General features: G+C 37.0%; 1 protein-coding gene across 2 annotated transcripts in view; it reads left to right on the plus strand.

Moving 5' to 3' along the window:
• Positions 1–18214, plus strand: part of MMS22L (MMS22 like, DNA repair protein) — a 97061-nt gene that overhangs the window by 15430 nt on the left and 63417 nt on the right. For both annotated transcript variants that reach the window (XM_082047628.1, XM_082047629.1), the window contains 5 exons: positions 2208–2301; positions 4141–4271; positions 8167–8280; positions 10603–10782; positions 17335–17397. In XM_082047628.1, the coding sequence (XP_081903754.1) occupies positions 2208–2301; positions 4141–4271; positions 8167–8280; positions 10603–10782; positions 17335–17397 (582 nt within the window). The remainder of the gene's footprint in view (positions 1–2207; positions 2302–4140; positions 4272–8166; positions 8281–10602; positions 10783–17334; positions 17398–18214) is intronic.

The raw sequence follows: 18214 nt of genomic DNA on the forward strand, positions 1-18214 counted from the left end.
GCAAACACAACTAATAAGCTCTGGATTTTCTGTTGTTTTTATCTATCTACTTATTTTTATGTTTTATAGCTTTTAGAATTCTTCCTGCACTGTAAAATTGATAATACCAATTACAGGTAAATAAATAGGCTTGAATTAACATAGTGCATTTAAAAATTCCTCAATGTTTGTCCTTAGTAATAGTTAGAATTCAGAGCATCTTGATAGGAGGGGCACTTTTTAAAAAATACATTCTGAAATCCGACTCAGAATGGGAAAAGACCATGCGTATAAAGAAGAAAAGTGCAGACATGAAAGTTGGTACTGAAACATTAAACACTAGTATAGTATGCAACATTAACATTTGTGCATACATATAATAACTAATGCTTTCATATCTTTTGAGACTGAAATTACTTTTTCTTTCTAAATGTATAAGCTAGTATCTGGAGAGGAATGATCTTTCTGTTCCTTTAGCTTGTCAGTGGGTCCACTGTTGAGCTGATGAAGGAAACAGTTGTTTCAAGTAGACTTTAATGAAACTTGAAATTTTGGAAGTCTTTAACAGCACACTCTACTTTAGCAGTTTGTGTGCTACCTAATGCTCCTCTGGAAAGGAAAATAAAACTAAAGGTGTTGTAATCTGTCACAGGGGAGTGATTTAAGATTCTGTGTACTGCAGAAAAAAATGTTTAGATTTCTCAAAGAAAAGAGTGACTTGAAAACGTTCTGTGATAGGTTCACTTATTTACTGCATGGAGGAAATATGCCAAGCTGAACAGATCTTACCTGCTCTTCAGGAGCCTGATGCCCATTTGTGGAGCAAGCTTTCAGGTGTCTTCTCTCCCTTATAACCATGCATGGTGCAAACTTTCAGTCGTTCCCTCCCTGATAACCGTTCATTCCGCAGTCTATATTTTAGAACTCTGGAGCCAAACTTTCAGGCAAAGCCTGTACCTGTTCACAGAAGAGACTTTCAGGGAACAAAATTCTCAGGAAAAGAAAAACAAAAATTAATGGCGTAGAATAGCAGGAAGGCTGTCTCAAGCTGGGTACCTGTGCAGAGGTCCAACCTGAGTTTAGAAAACCATAGACTTCTATATCTTTACAAACCGTTCATACAGTGATTCGGTCCAATAGCACTGTATCACTTTGGGGTCGTCTTGCTTCTCATTGGATCTTTTACACTAATCTCGTATGTGCTTTTGTTTTGTTCAGCTGTAGACACTGTTTATGGTCCATAGCCTTGCAGGTACTGTTTTGTCTGAATAAATCTTTTTCTTCTTAATGAGGTGCAAAACAGGCCCCATTTCACAGGCATCTGTAATGTCTTCATTTTAGCCTTGTAATCGCTAGTTTTTTCCCCAGTCACTTCCATGCTTCCCAGCAAAGTGCAAACTAGATGTTATCTTGTGAGTGTTCAGTGTAGCTGGTAGTTGCTTTTGGTAAATATGAGCAGAACTTTACAGCCTAAGACTTCAGAAAATGCAGCTTACTAAGTAAAATGAAGCAGAGAGTATATTAAAAATCATGCAACCTTATACTTCTAAATTATGTATTATATTTATTGTGCATTCACTTAAGCTAAATGATTAATATTAAACTTAAATTCGACTCCTGCACTGACTTGTGAGTAATAAAACCTTTGCCATACAGCTCACTTACTTAGCATAGGGGCCTCAAAGTGGGCTCACCCAGGCTGTCATATTTATAGAATAAAGTGGTTGACTTGTAGTCAAATTACATACTGTGGGGAAAGGTCTACATGAGACTCCTTGCACCCACAACTTATTGGTGTTCAGTTGCTGTTCTGCTTCCTTGTGGGTTTCCCAAAAGGAGTTCTTGGCCTGGCTGTGGCTCAGGCCTTTACCTCTGGAGCCTGGAACAGACTGCTACTGGTTTGGCTTGGGAGGGAGGGGTCCAGTGCATCCATCACAATCTGTCAAGCTTGAATCAAGGCATTGTGTTTAAACTGTAATTTAGATCAGATTAAAGACATCACAAACATCCTCTACAGACCAAATTAATTGTCATGAAGGTTTTCTGTTTATTTTCACTTTTTTTTTTTCTTTAACTGAATGGCTTGTTTGTATGTTACAGTGTATTTGATCATAGATATCCATAATGTTCACTGCAGGCAAGATGTATGCCTATCTTCATGTGTCTTAACATGGTATCCAGAATTTACTAATGAAATTTTGTATAAATGTGTGTATTTCTACTCACAGGTCTTTCCCCCTTCATGGCATTTACTACACCTCCACTTGGATATTCATTGGCTAGTATTGGAAATTCTTCATGTAGCAGGTGAAAAAATGATGAGTAAGTATCTAGGTTTTTCTCTTGAACTTATTATTGTACATATGAATGACCTAGATTTCTCACCTTAATTTGTCCAGAATCATTCACTACTTTTGGTAGAATTTAAGCACTGCTATACTTAATTGGGTAAATTCAGATAAGGTGAAGGCAGGTTCTTTGTGCATCTTCATGTAGCTCAAATTAAATGAAATAGTTTTAGGAATTTGTTCTATCAAAACTTGACCAAGATTACAGAGTTTGTTCTCAACTTATGCTTTCAACATACTAAATATTTAATAATAATACACTTTGTGACATCACAAATAAAAGTGCATTTGCAGGAATCCAGAATGCATAAAAGTGAACATCAATTTGATGAAAACAATATAGGAAAATCATCCAAGGATGAACCAGAACAGACAATTCTTATTGTTAACTGTATGTGACACTAAGAAAATAGTGGGAAAAAGAAGCCTCAGTCAGAGGAGTTTGTAAGAATAGGGCAAGGTGGTACCTGCTTTTTGTTTTGTTTGTTTTAAAGGCTTTAAAAGGGAAGAAAGTAGATTGTAAAGAGTAAGTTCTTCACAAAAGCTAGATAAAAAGGTCGTAGGATACAATTGAAGAACCCGACTTCAAAGGAGTCCAGTTTGCTAAAGAATTATTAAAATACAGAAGAAAACTTTATTTGCTATATGAGGATTATGTTTATTGTTAATGTCCATGCTAGCAAAATAAATGACAAAATCTTCTATAATCATTGTGTTACTACAACCAAATTTTCCCCTTGTTATTATAAGTTATCAATATAAGTTCCATATAGGAATTACAACTGTTAGACTAACATTGAGGTCTAAAAAGAATGTACTGTACATTTAGCCTAGGTAACTGGTACTGAAGCTGAGCTCTTGGGTTAGACTTTGTCTTCTCAGAGTGCTGTCACAGCATGCCCTTGCTCTGATTAATGCATCTTCACTGTTTCTGCATGTCTGTGTTACTGGACAATGTGTGGGTTGTGTGTTTGTTCTAGAATTCTAAGTTTCTTTTGTGATCAGTTGTGGGATAACCTGTTTTCCTTTTTTGGGGCCTTTTGGAGAAAGGATGAGAAAGCTGTTGGAGGTAATTTATTGTTCAGAATTCTATATTTCTAGATAAAGTTCTGAGTAATAATGCCATAATCCATGGTCGTAAGAGAAAGCTCATGCTTTTTAACAACAGAATTTACTAGTCAAAACAGTAGTATGTCTGTGTATATTGTCCTGTATTCTTATGTGTCTTGCAGAATTTCTTAGTTTCTCATCTCATTCTGTACAGTATATCGAGTGGAAACTTCACACTGCTGAGACCAATGGCAAGATAGTGGGTTCAGGGCTTCACCCTCCATTTCCAAGAATAAAATACAGGCTTGTTCTACATATTAATGTTCCACTGATGTCAAGGGAGTTGTACTGTTGGAAAGCTTGTGGAATAAGATCTTAAAGCTGCTTAACTTCACCATTTTATCTCTGTTAATGTCTACAAATGCTCAAGCTGGAATATCATCATGCCAGCTTTTTACTTCAACACATCCAAAGGAAAGTGTTAGACCTCTCCAGAATTGTTTGTCATCAACTTACATATCTGCAAAACATGTCATGATTTCAGAACATGCGCACTTGCATGTGACAAAGGGGAGCTTGCAGATAAATAAATCTTTATTCCACTGCAAAAACCATGCCAATAAAAGGCTGTAAAATGCCAAACTATTTTGCTGTCAACCAGAATAATACCAGACTTCAGTGTATTAATGAAGGGACTACCTTCAACTTGAAATGGATGAATTTTCCCAAATGAGTTTGTAAATTTTATTTATTTATTTTTCAGGACAAGTTGTATATGCTAACCATTTCATAAATCTAACCGGAGAGAATTTAACCAGTACCAGCTTGTTTGAAACACACTGTGGAAATCTCATATCTGATTTAATAAGCTTATCCATCAACAAGTATACAAAGGTAACTTATTTATGTAGGTTATGGGCAGTTAGAGGCTTGTATTGGGTACCACATGAATTAGATGTTGCACTAATGCATAGAAAACTTCTTGCTGCTAAGTTTTAAATGTTATGTGTGGCTTTGTAACTCCATGTTTTAAAGAGTGTTATTTGTTAGGAGCTCAAATTGTGTTATATTTATTCATGACCATCTGGCAGCTGAATGAGAGAGTAATATTGAAATGCACCATGTACAGAGCAGAAGTGAGTGCCACATTTCCTAAGTTCAGTTTTCCAGGTTTAATGCCAAACATGGCACAGTCTAAAAGGTTTAGAGCTATAGATGCAAAAAAAAAAAAAAATATCTTTTCAAACTCTCTCAACAGGAACAAAAAGAGAATCACTGTAATCCTGGCAGTAAGCATACTGGACAGTAACAGAATGTCATATTACAGTTTATTGTTGCACTGCTCCTATTTCTGCAAACTCATCTTTCTGTTACAGTGCTTTTATATTTGTTAGGGGAGAACTTGTCCTTCTCTTTTCTTTTTCTTTCCTTTCATAGCTGCAGTGGCTTTCTTACTTGTTTTGAGCACTCCAAAGCTAGAAAGTCGTAATAGCTCCATATAGCAGCTAGTAAAAGAGCTGTGTAATCTTCTGTGTCGTTGTCAAAACTGCTTTAGATGGGCATGTGTGATCCATTCGTGCAGGACTGAACTCTGAGAATAAGTGACAGTGACCGCTGTATAATTTATGTTTTCCTAGCACAAAGACATGAAAAATGGAATCCCCCTTATTTTATATTGCTGTTTTGGGGGTGGGAGGCAGGAAGCATCTGTAGTAGCGTTTGATAACTGTTCTTTTAAGCTGTCTTTCTGTAGAGAACTCTGTTACCTTTTAAAATCAGTTTTGATCTATTATCAGATAATACTGTAATCTCCTTCCCCATCAAAAGGCAAGAGATGGGAGTTATGTTTTTAAAGGAGGATTCAAATAGTATCTGACCATTGTGCTTGATTGTAGGCTTTGAAACATCCGATGTTAGAATGACAGATTCATCGTACTTCCACACAGCCACATTACAAAGAGAAGAGATTGTTTTGCTACCACTATTTCTGCAGCTCTCCCTGGGCTTGGGCTGCACAGGTTGAACTAGTTCTATTTGAGATTAATTTCTGAAACAGAGCTTGGCCTTTAGCTGGATCTTCAGTTGGCACCTCCTCTAGTATGCATTCATTGCTATAATCCAGTAATGGAAATAACAGCCCTCAAAATTGTTGAAAACATACCTCATACCTGAAATAGATGACACTGTCAGCTCATCCCTAAAACATGTCCTTTGCTTTTGGCTGAGAAATTTCACAAGGGCAGTTCCTAACATGTGTGGGAATCCTTGGAAGGAGGGACATACACTCTAATCCTACACACTCTCATTTTCAGATCTATTTCTTGAGCAGCTCTGGTATCAAGACAGTTGACTTGGATCATGTACTGAGCCTGTTGTGCTCCGAGATACATTTGGCAGAGAATATCCTTGGATATCTCCTTTCTGTTTTCAGCAGCACATCTCTGGCACCAGAGCTCTGTTGCCCCAAAAGTTTGCCACAGTTTGAGGTTATAACCCTTCTTACCAAGAGACTGAGCTCAGGATATTGCAAGAGGAAATCCAGACCATCTCTGAAAAAAACTGTCTCAGTTATCCTTAGTCTAGCCAATATCTGTGTGGTCTCTGGCTTTGATACTGTTGGCCAAACTCTATCCTGGATAGATACTGCACACCTGCAGAAGAGATCCTGCAATCTTGTAGAAGAGCACAGCCGTAGATGCAAGTAGTAGATGAAGAAATGTAGTTGCTGCGACAACTGGTATTCCATGTAAAAGGCCTGAAACTGTCACTTGTAAGATAGTTTGTGTACCTAATACTTCTGTAAAATCCTACAGTGTTAAAATGCACCTGTAATATGTAGACTGCCCCTTTCTGACGGATCTGTTTTGCTCTTTGAGTCATAACAAGAGTATTTTTGAGGCGATTCAATTTTGGGAAATTAGTAGTTAAATAATGAATTTTTCAATAGGCTTTAGTAGGCACACTGATGTTTATTTTCAAGATAATATTTACATAAGATTAATTCAGATTCCCATAATGGATCTTTAACTAGGACTGCGAGGAAGCATAGGCACATGAAAAACTCTAAACAGCCTATGCGGAATGTGAATAACAGAATTATTTTAAATAGTTCAGTCTTGAACTTAGGATGTACTTAAATTGATTGTTAGGGTCTAACCTGGCAATTTCATAGGGTAAGCAGGGTTCTTTACAGAGAGAGGAAAACGAAGTATGTGTTACGCTTATAAATACATATTGAACACTTGATTATAAATATTAACTTACATTTAAACCTGCTTTGGACCTGCATGAAACAGCAGTTGTAAATGTATTATTCTAAAGGTGGATGATAAATAGTCTATATCTGCATAGAATATTACACAGATTTAAAACTATTTGTGATATCCTTGTTCTTCTAATTGTGAGTGTGGTTTTTACTAATTCACTCCCGCTTTTGTAATGTTTCTTTCCCACAGCTACTGCTGTCTCTGGCATTTTGTATTTTGATTTTTGATTTACTCTGTTATGTTTCCAAATTCAGAAATTATTTTAAGTGCCTATGTGATTTGAGAATAATCATGCGTGAATGGATCAGGAAGAGCACGAGGAAATAATTCAAGATTTATCTTGTCGGATCTAGGTGTCTATGAGAAATTTGGCTTAACTAGTCATCCAATATTATCTTTATTCTCAAGAAATGATAGCAATAGTTCTTTCTTCTGCAGTGAGTTAAATTAATTAGTTTCTCTAGGTGCCCATTCCACTCTATTTGCTTTGGAGGGGTGTAGATTGGTTATACAGTCTTGGACTACTCATTGCTTAGAGATAAACTGAGTATGAGCCGCTTTTTCTTGCCTCTTTCTACATTTCTGCCATTGTGTCCTTGCTGAAAATAAAATGTGCTGAATTATGCTATTTAAGCAAAGCTTTTATCACTGGTTTTACCACTTCTGAATACAGTTCAGTTGATTCATAGGTCCTAAGATGGAGTAAGTATTGTCTATACTATAATTATTTCAAATACAGTGCAGGTAGGTCTTTAAAACATGGAAATATACAGAGGTTTTTTTTAATATATTTAGCACTTCTTTTTGCTGTTTTGCTTATTTTGTTTCACAATTCAGGGAATGTAAAACTGAAAGATGAATCACAAGAAGACTACATTTTAAATACATCAGTTTGAGTGAATTTTGTTAAATGTGGAATAGTAATCAAATAACGTTCATGACTTGAAATATACTGTTTTCTGCATATTAAAATAATGCCTTGCAGTAAATTTACCGAAAAGCAGATTTTGAGAAATGTTATGGGAACATTAACATCCTCATGCCAACAAAAACATCTTTTACTAGCATTAAGGCTTGTCATTAAGGATTTTTCAGTTAAAAATAACAACAATAATAGCTTTTAAATCATTGGAAATCTCTTCCTTATCTTCCTGAGAACATCAAGAAAACTTAATCAATCATTTTCTCTTTGCTCTACTTTCAGACAATGAATCAGTATTGCAATTCCTTTTCATTTAGGCCTCAGAAACACGTTTTCATTTGATTAAATAATGTTGGAAAGTGGCTCAGAAGAAACTAAGAAGCAGCCCAACCTATAACTTATGTAAAATTAGGAAACAGTCTGTTGTATGAGACATATTTTTGATGTTAATGGAATAATGCACTTTCCAATATGTAATTGTAACTATATTATTTAACTGAAAAAACCCCAAACAACCCAAACCAGTGGAAATATTGGTACGTACAGTGCAATTGCAAAAATAACATTTCTCTGAATAATTGTATTGCATGTTCTTTTCCAGGTGAGACCATCTGAGGCTCTTACTAGTCACCATTATCCCTGTACATGCATTAAAGAACTATGGATTCTGCTTATACAGCTGCTGGACCACAGAAGTAAAGGGTCTCACACAGAGGTAATGGAAGAATACTGTTGCATGTGCATGCATGTTACATATGCAATACAGCTGTCAAATGTTCCCACATTGCCATAGATGCACTAATTCACATATCTGTTGATACAACTGAATTTCATGTTTACTTTAGGAGGACTGCATACTAACTCTGATGCTTTAGGCCCTTGTCCTGAATGGGCATCAAGCCCATACTTGCAGTATACTGTTTGGTTATGACCTAGAGCACTGAGAAGGACTGCTCCTTGTGCTGAGGAAAGCAAAGCAAAGGAACAGAAGAAAAGAAAACATCTTTACCCATCTTTAAACATTTCTATTGTTATCTGTCATTTATGTGTTACATCATGCAATGGTTCATCTCCAAGCATTAGAAACATGGGCACAGTCAGACCAGTGATCTATCTAGCCTGTGTGTCTGTCTTTGATACCCATACTTTACCTATACAAGCACAACCTGGTTTTTGTTTTTGAATCTTGTAGTTGCTGACTTCTTTTGATGCTCCCTTATACTTTTATTGGAAGAGCCAATCACTACCTGTTGTCCTTCCTTATACCAATAGGACTTTATATGCCTCTCGAGGTTTTTTTTTTTTCTGATATCTTCTACCTTCTGCCTTTTCTAGAATCATAGAATCATTTGGGTGGAAGAGACCCTTGAGATCATTGAGTCCAACCATAACCTAACTTTAGCTAGCACTAAACCATGTCCCTAGGAGGATTATCTATACGTCTTTTAAACATCTCCAGGGATGGTGATTCAACTTCTTCCCTGGGCAGCCTGATCCAGTGCTTCACAACTCTTTCTGTGAAGAAATTTTTCCTTAATATTGAATCTGAACCTCCCCTGGCACAACTTCAGGCTCTTTTTTCTTGTCCTATCACTTGCTACTTGGGAGAACAACACCCCCCATGCTACAACCTCTTTTCAGGTAGTTGTAGACATTCTTACCTATAAATACTCAACCCTATCATCACCCTCATCAAGCTCCAGACAATCAAAATACTCCCTCATATACAGGGCTACCCCACCTCCTCTCCTTTCTTGCCTATCCTTTCTGAAGAGTTTATAGCCATTCAATGCAGCACTACAGTCGTGCAAGTCATCCCACCATGTTTCTGTGATGACAACTACATTGTAGTTTTTCTGCTGCATAACGGCTTCCAGCTATTCCAGCTTCTTCAGCCAGACTAAGAATCACTGTATTCAGTCATTCTTTTTACAGGTGCCATTCACTACCTGTGGTCATCTTTGTCACCCTACTCTGAACCTTTTTTCCATTCTACAACATCCTATTTTGAATGGCAGAGTACCAGGATTGCATGCAGTATTCAAAGTATGGGTTAGGTGGCCATATGACTTTATACATTGTGTAATGATGTTTTCTATTTTGTTTTTCTCCTTTGCTGATATTTTCAAGTGTTTTGATTTTTCTTTCTTGACTGCTGATTAGATAGAATTGAGCTGATGTTTCTCTGAATATTAAGGAGTGTCAAAATCCTTTGAAAGCTTTCTAATTAATCTTTATAAAAACCAAAGCTGCCATCTGTGCAATGAGTACTGTTCCCTTAGTATAGACTGAAGTACTTCACAGTAGAGTGTGTGTACTGATAGCTCTTTACTCATTCATGACAACAGATGTAAAGCTGGACCACACAAGTGAAACTGTTAGTGTTAAGTGTTTGCACTAGCAATTTGAAGCGTAAGTTTGGATCAGGACTCAGCTAAGGTGGGTGAAATACAGGTGCAAGAAGTCGCAGAGAGCTGCTGGAAAGATAGGCAAAGGCTGTAAGAAGAAGTAACATTGTGGTTTGGACAGGGGTCTGAGGCAAAGAGAATTAATCGGTTTGTCGGTGCTGGAACAGACTTGGAACAAAACAGAGAATTTGAACCTCAGTTTGCTGTCTCTCAGAGTGACACTCTCCCATTTACTACTGTCTTCCTCCTGATTAGGTTAGTGTGGCACTAAAAGTTTTTCAAAGCAATGTTATAAGAAGTCTTTGTTGAAGAACTCTGATCTCTCATTTGAGTGCTGGTGTGCTATCATTCCATAGCTTGTAGTTTTGCTGGTGAAGTATCATACCATGTTCTTCCTTGTGACCAAAGTTTGTCCTTTCATATTGCTTTCTGCTGGCATTTGAGAGTGAGAGAGACCAGGTGTTCTCTCGTAATACTGAACATTGTTTTTCGAATTTTCATTAAATGACTGTCATCTTGCTTCTTCTCTGTAAGAGCAAATTAATCAATAGGGCAGTATTGTAGAGAAAATTGTTAACATAGGTTTTGTTATTCAACACAGTTCAAATTTACTTCTCCATTTTCTACAGTGTTTCTGGAGCTTGGTGAACAAAACTCTGAAGAATACCTTTGAAAGGCCAAGTAGTTCTGAAAGGACACCTGGTTTTGAAACAGTTCAGTGTAAAGACCCATTGAGTTTTAGCTGGTGGATTATTACTCATCTAGCATCACTCTACCAGTTTGACCGTAATGGAAATCTAAATGAAAAGGTGGGTATGATTTTTTTTTTCTAAATACCTAAAGGTTGTTATCATTTATTCAGGTATTTAAGGTTACTTGGTTATTGTTGTTGACAGAAAACAATTCATATTGTAATAAAGGAGCTTTCACACTCCTTAAAAAAAGGTCCTTTAAGGTTGGTTGTGTTGAAGTGTGCTTTGTATAAGTCAGTAAATGTTCCAAGAGTCCCTGACATATTCATGCTATACACCAGATATTCAGTAGATTTACTCTATTAAGGAAACTTGAAATATCCCATCTTATCTAGTTATTAGCGCATATACTTAATAATGTAGCGTATGTTTTAAGATTGTCTGCCTGTGGCACAAATGCTTCACTGGTTTTGTTGTTTTAGGAACTTAACACATTAGATTATATGGTATGAAGTATAAACCTCAAATATTGACTGTGTAACTGTTATTCCTTTTTTTTTTTTTTTTTTTTCTTAAGTAGTAGCTCTGCTCTGGATAAAATCCAGTCTGTCTAATTGTGTTCCCTTTGCACCACAACAATGTCATGATGAGGTGCATATATGTTTGCTTATACAGCTTAATTTTCTGTGTTTGTGTGTTACCAATAGACACTGTCTAATAAAGGCTGAATTCAAGCTTAAGTTTAGGAAGTTCTGATGGCAAGTTGCAAGACATTTGCTTTTAGATGATTTTCCTACTGGCTAGAGCAGGCAAGTCCCCAATTAGTCAGGTTCTTCTCTGTGAATCTCATTGTGAGGGACTTGACACGACCATGCATTCTGTAAGGGCCCTAGACCTGTACATGCCATTCCTACACCTGTAAGATGTATGTAGGGCCATACTTGGTACTGATGCATCAAATTCCTTCATGGACCTTAAGGCGGTTTTCTGCAGTTCTGGGGACATGTAAATCCTGACTTCTTTCAGTCTCTTCCTCTGAGATTCATCCTGCCTAATTTTAAGTTTCTAATCATTAACTGAGAAGGAAATAGACACTTGCTGAGGCATTTAATCCATTTTGAGAGGTATGAAAGCTGCCAAATTTTCTTAATTGACTATAGAGGGAGCTGACTATAAGCCAAAGAGAGAGCTGAAGATCCAGAAATCTTTTGGGGTTTTTTTTTTTGTTCATTTGATGTTTTTGTGGGTTTTTTTTCTTTGTTTTTTTTTTTGTCTGATATTGTTTTTTTGGCATTAAGGAGAAATCAGGTCATGCCATTGGCTTTCTTATGTTCCCTAGTTTGCCAAGCAGCATCTGTATATGGCTTCTTATACAAATTTGGTTTAATTGCCCTTTATTGTGAAGTATCTTTTTTTATTTGTAGTTTCATAGTATGTATTAAAACTGGGAAGGTCACACATACCCTTTTTCTGTTGATCTGTACCATAATTTCCTGTCCTGATTTAGGATGAAAGGTTAAAACCTTGAAACATGCTTGTGAACTGCAGATCTGTAAAGAGGAGTCATCATATCAGCTGATCAATTGGTTTTGAAAACTTAAAATCCTTCTCTCCCCCCTCCATCTTTTGATCTTTAAAAGCATTAGTATATAAACAGAGAAGGAATGAAAAATGTTGAACTTCTGTGAATGCTTTTAATTCTAAGTAGACTTTCTAATAAAAGTAAGAATTATTGTCATTGATTTTTATCTTGCAAATTCCCTGATTTGTCACCCAAAAAAAAGAAGAGATAGGAAAGGTGTGGCAACTCAGTGCTTGAATACTTAGTTGAAAAAGTTATGACCATTTCTGTTGACTGAAGGACTTGATGAATATGGGATGCTTATGCTTCTGCTGCTTTGTGGGTTGACAGATCCTTTAGGATCCCATGACATGGTGCTTATTAGAAAAGACTGAACCACACACTAATTATGCCATGGCAAAATGAAGCAACTTTTTCCACATTCATACAGTGTGAAATTGCAGATCGCATCTGATGGTTACATTGAAGTTTGTCTCTGGGTTCTTTTGCTTTTGCCATAGTGTATTGCAGGGGGACACTGGGAAGATAGAATTACTGCACTCCCTGCTTACTGGAGGAACGTAGCTGGAGAGAAAAGGTTATTCCCAGGTCGAATACAGAAACCAATGTGAATCAGACATTTATCCTGGGTTTCTTATATATTATACCCTAATCAAAATGCAGTGATACTATTTACTTTTATAGTTAGATATTTTTTTTTTCCTGTCTCTCATGCTGATATGTACTATGTGTTTAGCTTCATGAGAGATTATTTTTTGCCTCGGGTACTATATTATTTAAACAAGCCAAACAGCCATAGAATGGGAAAAAGGATTCCTGTTGTTCTTATTTTGGAATAGGAGTCTGAGACACAGTGACAGGAAGTGACTTGGCCAAGATTAAATAATATTTTTTCCTCAGAGTCCACATGAGAGAGGAGAATCTCCAAGTCTCAATTTGTAAATTGTGAGACCCTTCTGTGCACATGCCTTTTGATGTTTCCAGTAGTCTTTATATTCACACTGTTAACTGTGTTTTGTACTTCTCTGAGTGTGGCTGTTTGTCCAGAGGTCCCTGTTGCCTTCAGTGCTGTGGGTGCTTACAAAAAAATCTATCAGTTACAACAATGCCTTTTCACATACCACAAGTATATAATCTGTCATAGATAGTTGATGGTAACCATTTCTTTAGACTCCCCACACACAAATTAGAGCCTCAAACATTCTTTAAACATAAGATAAAACAGTCCATTGTATAAATTTGTGGAGCCAGTGGAATTACATCAGGGCTCAATGTAGTCCTGTTTTGTTGGTTAAACATCGGATGCAATAGCTTCATGACACTTGCCTTCTTTTAATTAACTGTGATCAGAGGTGGGAGGGTGATGTGTCATAATGATGGTTATTCATGTGCTCTGTAACAAAAATTGCCTCTAAGCCTATGTCATCTGTGGAAGAATTTCAATTTTTTAATGTGGTCTGCATGGCCTTGAGGTTATTATAAAAGCTTTTAAAATTCTAAATAGGTTTCAGACTTGCTTCTTTTTATTTTTCCCCTTTAGCTCATATAGCATAATCTCACATACACAATCATTCATATATATTGAATATATATTTCATGCACATGAAACCATTTTTTTAAACTAGAAAATTTTGGTCATGTTTCCTAGAGACTTATGAGGAGTGTGCAGTACCTATGTCTTTCCATAACGCCACATTCAGGTCCCACTTCACGCTCTGAAAAGTAGGATTTGTACATTTAAAAACCAAATGGGACCTGATGAGAAAATGTTCTACTTCTGACCATTGCCGGGGTCAATTTCAATATACTGTGGGCTAGGGAAATATAGGCAGAATTACTTGGGGCTAAGAATTCTTGTCTTTGAATAGAATAATCTGAAATGACTATGTGACAAGATATGCAAAGATGGGCTTCTAGCTGAGAAGCCTAGTGTGGCTTTTTAAGGTAAACAGCTGTCAGTCTTTGCAGAACCTCAGAGGGTCTCAGCTCAAGTTTTTGGTTTTAGCAGCAGTCTTAGGCACTGTAAGGTCTCCAGGTTCTGTTGATTTTTTTTCGGACTTTTCAGGGGTGGAGGGGAGGGTGTTGTAAGCCAGCATGTTTGGAGTAAGAGATGTAGATTCTACATATTCTCTGACAAGGATGGATTGTAAGCAGTTGCCATGCCATATTGCCAGTGTAGCAGGGAATATTGTTAGGATGTAAATTTAGTGGGATTTGAATGAAACAAGTCTGTCAAAAGATAGAGACAATTGGGGCTAAAAGAAAAGTGCAGCAGGTGGTTGGTGTCATTCTTTCCCGAATTTGGGCTGAACCTGGGTGCGGTCATGTAATTAATTCCAGTTGATGTCAGGAGTTTGCTGTAGATTACTGCAGGATCTTCTAAGGTCATCTGCATACTGTAGCTGAGCTGGAACTCTGACAGTAAACACCTTTTGTATAAATTGTGTGCCCTTGGGCTATGGGAGTGCAAAGAGCATGTTCTGAGCAGGCTGATCCAGACCTTCAGAGGTCTCATAACCATTTAGCATGACTCAATATCTATTAATCTCTTATAAATCTGGCTTTTGAGCAGTTGATTAGCTTTACTTGGGGTCTGCAGTAGGTCCATGCCAGTCTGTAGATATTCACATAACATCAAGCTCTAAAATACTGGAGTCACAATAAAAATATTACTTAAATAATAGCCAGAACTGTCTTGTAATGCTGACTGCGCACTGTGTGGGTTTTACTCATTATGGAAGTGCTGCCTTTACTCCTTGGCTCCTTGTTGATCCAGTGGCCTCTCATTCTGACAGGATGGTACAGACTCGAGTTTCACGATACAAAGGCTTTGGCACCAATAACATCTTAAGCAGTCCTGTTTACCACCCTGGGCATGATAGGCCCTCTGCTGTTCTGGTACAATTATTTGTGGCCCTATTCTATGACCTAGGTCAGGGCCTTCTGCCTTTTTCATTCTTTCTTTCTCTCCTGAAGCTCTGGGGCATTTCACTGATCTGGTTCACGCTGTGTCCCACAAACAGAAGTACCAGAACAGTGGAGCAGTGGCTGCAGCTGTGAGAGCAGGAAGAGCATCTGGTAGGATGGGGAGGAAGCAGTGGGAGCTTGTTCATTGATACGTTCCTGAATCACGAAATCACAGCTTTAGTGTAACTTTATCTATACTTGTCCTTTCATTCATATTTGTTCCATAAACAGTGTAGAGACTGTGACTTGCTAGCATTGGGGATCTTTCAGAAATATCTTTTTTCCTCTCATGCAAAATGTGAAGTCATCAAGTAGTTAAATTGTGTTACATAAATATTAGTGTATCTTTTTAGAGTTCTGTCGAGGGTTTTGATTGCGGGGTGACAATAAAACTGTGGCAGATATATTGTTAACCCCCTCTCCCTCCCCTTCCCCATTCAGCCCCTTCCTTTCCCTGCTTCCCACTAAGGACAGGTGATCGGGAGGGAAAGGAGGACAGAGAGAAGAGAGCTGGAAAAATTAAAAATGTTTTACTAATGCAACTAATACGAATAGAGAAAATAATACAAAATATACAAAACCAATCTTGAAAGTCTCAGCAACTGCAGACCCGGCACCCGAAGTCCTGGATTGGACTCTGCAGCCAACCGGAGCTGGATTCAGTCTGTCACTAGGCCTCAGTTCGCAGGGATGACTCGCAAGGTCCTCTCCTAATATCAGCCATAAGGAAAAAAGGGGCGAGATCCTCACAATCTCCAACTTTTATACAAAGTATTCAGGTGAATGGGATGTTATGCTCAGTTGGTCAGTTTCTTGGTCACCTGTTTCTAGTTGCCCCTCTCCTGAGAGGCGTATCCATGCTTATCAATAAGTTTGCATTCCATTGCTATGTTTACCAAAACATGTATCTGGTTCTTCAGGAAAATGCAGCTAATATGAAGGCTTTAGTGGACAGGCAAATTCACTAAAAGAGAAACTTGTTTTTAACAAAACCAGGACAAGTTCATATTTAAAATTCTCTTGATTACTTTCTGGAGTTCTGTGTGGAGTTGCCACCAAGTCACAGCATTAAGTAGTGTAATCGCTAGCAGAAGAGGATGGGGCACAATGTTGTTGCTGCTGAAAAGCAGTTAAATTTCCGTTACCAAAACATAAGATGCTCTTTATTGTAAGCTATGTGCCAGCTCTTAAAGGACAAATATCTGCAGAATAATTTACAAGGCTTAACAGTTGTGATAGTGGAAGCAATGAGTACTTTCATCATCATCATCATCATCCTGCCTTACCATGTTCACACATCTAGTCACCTACACAAGCTATATGTACATAACGGAGAGTGAGAGATGACTTTTGGACCTCCTAGAATTGTATGTATGTTGACTTGGTTGCCTTTTTATTTTTTTTTCTGGGAAACTGTCTTAGTTGCAAAACCTTTTACCATTTTCTTTCCACTTTTCCTAAATATATATATTTTTCTTTCTTTTCAATATACTTTGCCATGTAACCCTTTTACTTCACTAGTGTGGTCTAGTTGATTCAAATGGATAGTCATCTGTCTTCACAAGCTCAAGAATGTGAATTATGGACCATATTTGAGCTACCCTGTATTTTTTCTATCTGTATAGGCCATTACTATGTGGCCAACTCCTTATCAAAATGGGCAAAAAAATCCTTAATGTTTGACCTGGGAAAAATAAGTTAGAAGTGGGTTTTTTCATTGAAAAGGAAAAAATGTGAAAGGTGAGATTGTACCTTTTCCTTCTTCTTACTCCTTATCTTCCTTTTTAGAGAATGTTAAAGAAATAAATTGTAAGACTTATTGCTTGTACTAATCAAAAATGCCTGGATGTTTTGACTCTTTACTAAAAGCGAAGGTTGAAATCGCAAGAGTCACTTAAACCAGTTTAAATTGCATACTCTTTATTTGGTTTTGACACCTGAATTTTAGGACAGATATTAATTACATTCATTAAAAAGCTGTTTTCAGTGATGACTACAATATGCTGTCATTAAATGAAATATTTCTGGAAATCTCTTGCCTGCTTATTTTCCTTTTAATAATAAGTAATTCCTATGAGGAATACAGATGCTATTTCATGCTGATAATCATTATTTTTCAGAAACAGAAGGAGTCAAATTGGAAATTTGTGGAAGAACTGCTTAAAAAATCCACCGATGCTCAAGTAAGTGTGAAAAGGAAGAAATAAAAAAAAAAAAAAAAAAGGCAAGTGTCAGGGATGCTTTCAGGAAAAGACAGGGCATGAAACAAAGTTCAACTAACAAGTGTATTTTTGAAATTCTAGTGTTTTTTATCACAGGTAAATGAATATCCTTGACGTAGCTGAACTATGGCAGTATACACTTCCTTCCTTGTTAGCAGTTACACTTGCTTTAAAGTGGTTGCGCTTGATGCTAAATTGTCAGATAAAGGAAAAAGATAATTATCCTGGAAGGGTAGGTATATGGCTACTCTGACAAGATGTATTCAGAATAAGAACTGGATGCTTAGAAAATGTAAACCAGATACTGAATGTAAGGATATCAAGTTGAGGAGACATGATGAGGGAGATAGTCAGTTGCATTGAAAATTCAGCTATATCCTCATCACAGCAGGAAGGTGACTTGCCTTGCTGAGCAATTTGTCTTACAGGCTTGAATCAAACTCTTACTGATAAGGTTCTAGTTTCTGAGCACTCATTTCATACCTTATCATTTTTCTTTCTGCAGAACTGTTAATGCAATGCTTTATGGCCCAGAGGTCAGAACTGACCTCCTTTTAAAATGCTTTTAAATATGCTGTTCATCATATTTTTAAATGTTATGTTGCAGCTCTGTAAATTTGTCTGAAGTTGCATGGTACAAATAGCAAATGCTGTATCAGCAACACCTATAAAAATAATTAATTTGTGTATGCTTATGACAAGAATAAACTTGTTTATTTTTGTATTTGGTCTCAGAGGAAATAAAAAAAATTGCAAAGTTTAGTTGTTGAAAGCAGAA

Source organism: Streptopelia decaocto (genome assembly GCF_964273445.1).
Source record: "Streptopelia decaocto genome assembly, chromosome: 3".
Taxonomy (NCBI): domain Eukaryota; kingdom Metazoa; phylum Chordata; class Aves; order Columbiformes; family Columbidae; genus Streptopelia; species Streptopelia decaocto.